Below are 7,784 nucleotides of genomic sequence, written 5' to 3' on the forward strand. Positions count from 1 at the left end.
TAAATGGTATTTTTTAAAATGTGAAGGCATTTTAGTTGCTATACAGCAATAAGTTATCCTTAAGTCTGCAGTTCATCTGTCTTTAAGAGGAGTAAAATGGCACTGGGAAATGCTGTTAAACTGTTGGAAGAGAAAATTCAAATCCATAAATTATTGTAGCTTTGGTGTTCAAATCCTGTGGATTTTACACTTAAAATGTATCATCACCCCAAATCCCAAGTGTTTATAAGGAGTACATTCCGGATGTGGTTAATAAGAGTTAAAAATATGAAAAACCATTATGAAAATATAACTCTATTAAATGTATTGTCACTCTAAATGCCGAGTATTTACTAAGAATACATTTCAATGTGTGCTAATATTTATTAACCAGATGGATGTAGTTAACAAGGGTTAAAAATAACAAAAACTAATATAAAAATATAATTCTATTTTTTCAGTTTCCTCTTCCCTGCCTAATGAGGAAAGGGGATGGGGAAGGAGAGCAACTTTTGTTATTAGGACACAATGTGTGTTTTTTGTTTTCAAACAAAAAAGGGCCACCAAATAATCAACCTAGGGCCGCTGACCGGAAGGCAGCCCCGGAAAACTTCCCGTGGGAAGAGTTCCAGAAATTGCCCGGACTTTAACAAGCCCCGCTGTGCTGGCTGCGAGACTCAGACGGTCAGAGGCGACCAAGACTCGCCTCGCCCGAATACCAGCTATCCTGCGGATTCACGAACCCCTGGACTTTGGGAAACATTCCCTGGAACGTTTTACAGATTTGAAAAGCAAGACGGGAAAAACATTTCGAATCTACAGGAGAAACCTCAAAGTCCTCGGGTGCCGAGGGAAATGCTAGCTCCTGATGCGCGTGTACACACGTCCCTCCTCATCGACGCGCCCCGGCGCCCTCTCCACGCCCTCCTCCCACTCCCACTCCACCCCCTCCAGTCCCCCAGCCCCCCTCCCCGCACGCAGGGCACCCAACGACCGCGCGGGGTCCCCTCGCCTCCTCACTCCTTCACCCGCCCACGTGCACCTCCCGCCCTGTCCCGTGTCAGCCCGACACCCGCGTGGGCGTGCCCCTCTCCCGGGTCACACTCGCTCAGTGTCCCCTCACCCCGTCTCCACACTCTGCGGCTCAGACCGCTGTACAGGAAACCGACCGAGGGTTCGGTTCCTAGTGCGACCTGGGGACGCGCGACGTGGAGGGCGGGGCGGGGGTGGGGGACCAGGCCGGCCCGCGGGGTCCCGGCAGCAGCCTGCGGCTGCGGTGGTAGCGCGGGGCTCGCCCGGCCCTGGGGCAGCGCCGGGAGTTCTCCCGCAGTCTCCGAGTCCGGCCGAGCGACGGCGAGGTCACCAACATTTCTCAAACCACTTAAAAGCCATCTCAGTGGCGGAGGCTAGGGAGTCCTTTCCAAGTGAGCCAACGGTGCCCGCTCTGTGGTCCTTCCAGCCCCCTGGCCGGGCCTCGCGCCTCTCCGCGCCCCCTCCCCCAAACGATCAATTACCAGCCACCCTTCTGCCGGGCGCGGCGAGGGGCTGGCTGGCGGCCGCGAGGAAACGGCAGCCCGGATCACTTCTGCATGACAATTGATGGGAGGGAGGGCGCGAGGCGAGGAGGGAGGACGGCTGCGGTGTCCGTTTTCTCACCATGGTGATTAGGCATTCCGGCCGCGCGAGGAGGCAGCCGCCGACCAGAGCGGCGCGGTGTGGAGCGAGGACAGGGGAAGAGAGCGGGAGCGGGAGCGAGCCCAGCCGCCGGGCGGGCGGGCGGCGGGCGAGCGGCGCGCTGAGCCAAGCCAAGCCAGGCCAGATGGCTCTGCAGCCATCAGGGACTGCTCCCGTCCAGCCCGGCCCCACTTTAGCTGTGCAAACATTTCTTTATCCCAACAAGACAATTAAACCCAGCAGCATGAAAAGGAGTCTCCATGACTGTGCTGGGAGTGAACAACCAGAAACAACCACACATCACAGGGAGTTCTTGCCCTCCACCCCCAGAGGGAGGAGAAAAGGGGCTCAGGGAGAAACTGGGGAGCAGCTGAGCAACAACCGGGCTAGGTCTGGGCAACTCAGTACGGATGGAACCATCTGACCCACCTCCTCTGGTGATTTGCTGGCCCTTTCACATTGGTCATCTGCTCCAGCTACAATCCAGAAGTTGAGCCTGGTGACAACTGCCCCAGCAAGAACAATCCTCCTAAAAGCCCAGTTTAGGGTCCCTGGCCACCCCAATCCCAGAGCCTTGGGAAGTATCCCCCTTAATCCTACCCCCACAATGTAGCCAGGACTCCTCATTCCAGGCTGCCCTTGGGCCTACATGGGCTCAGCTGAATGATTCTTAGGACACAGGGTCTTCAATGATACATGCCTTCATAAAGACACATTCTCAGGGTACAAAATACCATCTACTATTCAGGGCTTTTGGGGCCCAAGAATGACTTTTCAAATACATCAAAGATGAGAGCAAAGCAGAACATCCAAGAACTGCTGTGAGCCACCAGGTTTCCTACCTACCTGTGAAATCTGCCTGACACAGGGAAGGGCCAGGGAAGCAGGGACACTTTAGGGTCATTGCCCATTGCATGTCCCTGAGGTAAATCAGAAGGCAGGGCCAGTCACTGCTCCAACTGGTGCAGTTCTGGTTCCTCTCAGCTCTCTGGTGAGCATGCATACTAGCCAACTCCAATTTGGGCTGAGTGGAATGACTGGCAGGCTGGCCAAAAAAACCTGTGTCACCCAGGCAAGAATCTGGGCATGAGGGGGGGTGGCTACAGAGAACAATCGGGAAATGCACATGATAAGAGCCAGGGCACTGAGGGGGTAATAAATGTATAGATTCTAGCACAAGGCAGCAGACAATACTTATCTTCCCTTTTGTTGTAAAGTTTCCTTAATGAGGAGATGTTTATTTTAAAAGCCCTGGGAAACATATCTGTAGACACTTCATATGTAAGACACACGTGGACTATTCGTAATTGGTCCATAAATTTTAGCATCATTTCCCTGGACAAGAAGCCTTGGAGACTGGTTCAGGGAGTGACAATAAACAGGAGTTACCTCAGTTCCCATCCTGGGGAATTATGCATCCTCCATGAATAGCTTCTCACAAAACACGTCTCCCTTTTTCCAGGGCAAATAAGTTAGTCCTGTCGAGTCAAGGCTTCCTTTCTCCATAGACCCCAACACCTACCTCATGAATCACCTGTGATGCCAGGTAGATGAACAGGCAAGCAAACCGGAATCATCTACTAAGAGAAACAATACTTTACCCAAATAGCTACATTTCAGTACAAAAATGCATATTTAATCACAAAAGAAATCCTGCCTATCAGTACCCAGATTTAAGGCAAGCACACGTGTGCATTACACCATGTCTGCAGGCCCCTCTTTCAAATGCTCTCACATGTGGACATATCTGCATATGGATGCAGTGTGTGAGCAGGGGGTGGCTGCGACAGTAAAAACTGTCAGTGTTTCCACTGTAAAACTGATTTTTCATTGACCTAAAACTCAGTCATAAAACTTCTACTCTAAGTAAAGGACACACACACACACATCCCCACACTGAAAAAAAAACCCTGCCCCTGAAAAAAACCCCTAAAGCTAAGTGCCTATTTAGGAGGTTTACTGTTGTATTTAATTAAAACATTTTTTTTTACATTTTATGAGAAAATTTATTTATATGAAGAGAACTGAAAAATAAGTCACCACATCAGAAATTAACTCTAAGTTTTAAGAATAAAAAACCAGAATATACATGGTTAATTTTGGCAATCTGACCAAAAGCCACTGCATCCTATTACTTTGCTCTTTCCAACACCTTCTATCCTCTCTTCTTGCCTTCCCATCCCCCTCACTGCCCCATCTGCCCCTTAAGCTCTCCTTTTGGAAGCAGTCTTGTACACTGTCACTCGATTATCTGAGAAATATTACTTATTTCAAAACGGTTCTGTAGGGAGGACCTGAAAGGCATCTAGTGGGAATAATCAGGCCTTCTAACGGCCCTTAAATATGTATTTACATAAAACAGACCATAAATATTCTGACACACGTCGGCATATGACAGGAACCAAGAAAGCTGCTGCAGACTTTGTCCCAGTGCCTCTTCAGCCCTTCCCTACAGAAAACTGTTTCTCCCACCTTCCCAAAACTCAAAATCAAAAGCACAAATGCTACCCAGTACAACCCTGGGAGGGCTGCTATGCCACCTAAGGGAAGAAAAGGAGGAAGGAGCCCTGGATCACAGGCTAAGAGGCTCCTGTTCATTTTGCACCTTTGTTTCTTGTTGAAGATTAGTCACGAATGCAACTCTCGATAATAAGGTGGGTGTGCAAACGCCCTACACTCACAGACACGCCTAGAGGTTTTACGTTTGTGTGATAGAGAAAAGAGAACACAAAGTACTCTCTAAAGGAAGAATATTTTAAACAAATAAAAGGGGAAAGGGCTCCAATTTATATAATACTACAGTTTCAAATAAAGAAGTTTCCCCACCCTTCTGATCAGAATCTCATTAATTTCAAGGTCAGAATTCCATTTCACTTTGGGAGATAGACTCATTTAATTTTTCTCCACCCAGGCGTATTCCTGTGTGAGGGATCCATCTCCATGGGGGATGGCACCACCACACAATGCAAACCAGGCAAACAGAAGAGTTATGGCTTTGACACTCGGAAAGGGAATGGATAGCCACATCTATGAGTTCTGACTTGACTAACAAGCTTCCTCCTGCTCTGGGGGTCTGACACAGGTTTGGGCTAAAAAGAGAGAAAAATGGAGACAAGCTGGATTTGTTAGGAGAGAAGAAAGGAATCTTGATCTCCAGATGTTACTTTGTAGCATATTAGTTTTGAGAGGATTTCATTTTCAACTTGTATTTGGAGAAAAAGGGGGAAGAATCTGTCACAACCTCACCCAGGGCAGCTTTAGCCAGAGGTCAGATTACAGCTAGCCTTGATCACTTGCACATTGACAAATGAAAACTGCGCTGAAGTAAAACAAAACAGAGCAACACAAAGCCAGCACGTTCGGGAGGTATACCCAAAAAGCAAGATGGTAACACACACGTCAGCTGTCCAGAAGGGGAGCCGGTGGAAGGAGCTGAAGGGAAGTGAGAACACACGGGCACTTGTGCTGGCATACAGCAGCTTCTCCCTTAAGTGGGGAGGTCTCGGGCTTACAGACGCTGACATAAAAGACACACTTGCAACATATTTCAAAACCAAAGGGCGATGGATTTACAAGGCAGGTTGATTTTATGATGACTTTTATTGAAAAGGTACGCTGGGTTTAGGCAGATGCCTTTTAGCGCAGGAAAGTTAACACAGTGCCTAATTCAAGGAGACAGCCTGAGGAAGCAGTGCCGACAGGGGAGAGAGCTGCAATGTCTCTATTACTCTCCTCGGCATCATAAAGAGAAGAGAAGAAAAAATGGTATTCGTGTTGGTGGTTATAGAGAGGACAGGAGCACAAAAAATACAGAAGAGGGGAAAGCAAACCTCAGATGTAGTTTTCTTAAGAAAATAAAATGAAGCAAATCTCAGAACAAAGGGTTGGGTGGAAAAACACCCTCAGTTCATAAATTCTCACCAGGCTTGAAGAAAACTGCTCTGCCTACCCACAGCCCAAAAGCATCAGAACACAATTATTTTCTGATTCTATTAGAGGAGAAGATTGTAGGGTTCAGCACTCCTGGTCTACAAGTTCCAAATAAAGGTTTAGTTCCAACTATTACCAAGGGTAGCCAAAGCTCAACAAGGCACTTGGAGAACACAAGAAAGCTGTTCCATAAGCAGAAATTAATAATAGTTGTGAACATCAAATATGGAGCAGTCACACAGGTCAACCGTGTCTAGTCCTAAAAGTGAGCCCAAGGATAAGCATCCAGCAAACCTGTTAAATCCCAAGAGAAGTCGGCTTTCTAGCCTTGCGATCACAAGGAAAACACAGCTGTTTGAAATGCTTTATGGTGATTGACGACACCTTTGTACTTCTCTGAAAAAAAAGCCTAATGTGGAGCAGGGCTGAGAGTTGGGAAAATAAAATCACGTGGAGTCCACTAGATGTGATACAATGGAAAAGCTAAAAAATAATATACCAAGATCGGAGAAACAAAACAAGGACAGCAAAGAGAGGAGGGATGGATGAATTTCTTCAGGTCCCCCAAATTTCGTAGAAACCTATGCTTTCTAGTAAAATGATAGTCACTCCAGTATATATATGGCACCCCTCTTCACTCCAGAGTCCCCTGGAGAGAGGCAGTGTGGAGGCCAACTCGCCTCTGGCTACCTTCAGAAAAACATTTCCTACCAGAACTGTCAATGCTCATTGACAACAGACAAGTAAATGTTCACACTCCACAGCCATTGAGTGGGAAGTAGTTGGCCCTTCCCATTACTAGGAGCATGAAAACTGCCACCGACCTGTTGAACACTACTGTAAGGCAGGGCTTGGTGGGGGTAGGGAGGGCTTGCACCAAAGTACTTACATCTGTCATTCCGATCCTCTGGGCTAGATGAAGCTTCCCGATCCGAAATGAGGCCAGAGACAGCAAAAATCTTCTTCCCAGTATCATCAACCTTAAGTGAACCGGGGGAGCTAGATGGCAGCTGTGTCCCAAAGTCATATTCCTTGCCATCTGCATCTGAGAAGCGCAAGTGGGGAGACTCTGTGTCATGGCAGTTCTTAAGTCGTTTGGCTGGCGTAAAGGCTGACTGATAACTCTCCCGGTCCTCAGTGGAAGCGAAGGGACGGAAAGCCCCCACCCCACTATGATTCAGCATACTGATTGGGGTGCAATCTAGATTTGGGGGAGCAAACTGAGGGTGGAGGTGTAGTAAAGAAGGGGGAAAATCACGATTGGCAAAAGTGCCCGGCACCCCACCTTGCCGATGGTACATAGAGGCAAAGGTGTAGGAACCGTTGGTGAATGGAATATGCACGTCCTTGTCTACTGAGACAGGTACACCAAAGGGTCGTGGCTGCTGACAAGGGATGGAAGCATCGCGGCTGGCCTCAGCCGTGGACGCCAGGACCATCAGTGCTGGGGATGCCAGTGGGTTGGGGAGGTAGGATGAGTTCTCCATCTTGAAGGCTGCCCGGTGTAAGTCCATCGGAGTCTCTTTCTATGGCTGGTGTCACACAAGAAGCAGTCTTCCCCGGGAGGGAGGCCAAGCGGCACCTTGGATCAGGGCAGGGAATATTACTGGGGAATCATCCCCTTCTAAGACCTGCGGAAACAGCAAAGAGAAAAAAAGAAGGGGGAGGAAGGTCAGGGGGAGAAAAAAAAGGGGAAACCCCAAGTGATCGAAACACCATCCTTCTGGCTTACAGATGCTCGGGCAAGAGACACCACAGGCTTTAGGAGCCAGTGGGCAGCAGCATCAGACCATTTTCATTCAGGAAAATCAATAGACAACTTACTGTGATGTACGCGTAGCTGACTTTGGTCCCTACACGTTCCGGGTGAAATGCGCCTGAGCCCAGCAAAGGAAAAAAAAATCATAAAACCACCAAATACAATATTCCCTGAGCAAATGAGCTTTGGAAGGCCAAGTCACCCAGTAGATTGGGTGGGGTCTATGTTTTAAAGGGCTTCCCCCTGCATACACCACCCATGGCTGGCCTGATGTTCAAAGAGAGGCGAGGTTCTACCTAGACGACCCCCCTCCAAAAAAACACATCCTCTCTTCATCTCCCCTAACAATGCCCTGGTGCTGAAAAATTCTTAAATCAAGCACATCTAGACCATCTGTACGTGTTAGCTGTTACAAATTGTACATGTGGATAAATCACACACA

At 48.4% G+C, this 7,784-nt stretch overlaps 1 protein-coding gene across 3 annotated transcripts; it reads right to left on the minus strand.

The window, feature by feature from the left end:
* Positions 1–2,841: 2,841 nt before the first annotated feature.
* On the minus strand, positions 2,842–7,461 carry LOC125913506 (E3 ubiquitin-protein ligase RNF220). 3 transcript variants are annotated; one of them, XM_049618673.1, is made up of 3 exons: positions 7,408–7,461; positions 6,473–7,214; positions 2,842–3,233 (listed from the first exon to the last, which is right to left on the minus strand). In XM_049618673.1, exons 2-3 carry the CDS (start codon positions 7,095–7,097, stop codon positions 3,184–3,186), a joined length of 675 nt encoding a protein of 224 aa, XP_049474630.1. In that variant the 5' UTR covers positions 7,098–7,214; positions 7,408–7,461; the 3' UTR covers positions 2,842–3,183. The 3 variants fall into 3 exon arrangements, with proteins under 3 accessions (XP_049474630.1, XP_049474632.1, XP_049474629.1); XM_049618675.1 differs by having other exon boundaries at positions 2,844–3,230; XM_049618672.1 differs by lacking the exon at positions 2,842–3,233 and having other exon boundaries at positions 6,126–7,214.
* Between the last annotated feature and the right edge of the window lie 323 nt (positions 7,462–7,784).

Source organism: Panthera uncia (genome assembly GCF_023721935.1).
Source record: "Panthera uncia isolate 11264 chromosome C1 unlocalized genomic scaffold, Puncia_PCG_1.0 HiC_scaffold_4, whole genome shotgun sequence".
NCBI classification, from domain to species: domain Eukaryota; kingdom Metazoa; phylum Chordata; class Mammalia; order Carnivora; family Felidae; genus Panthera; species Panthera uncia.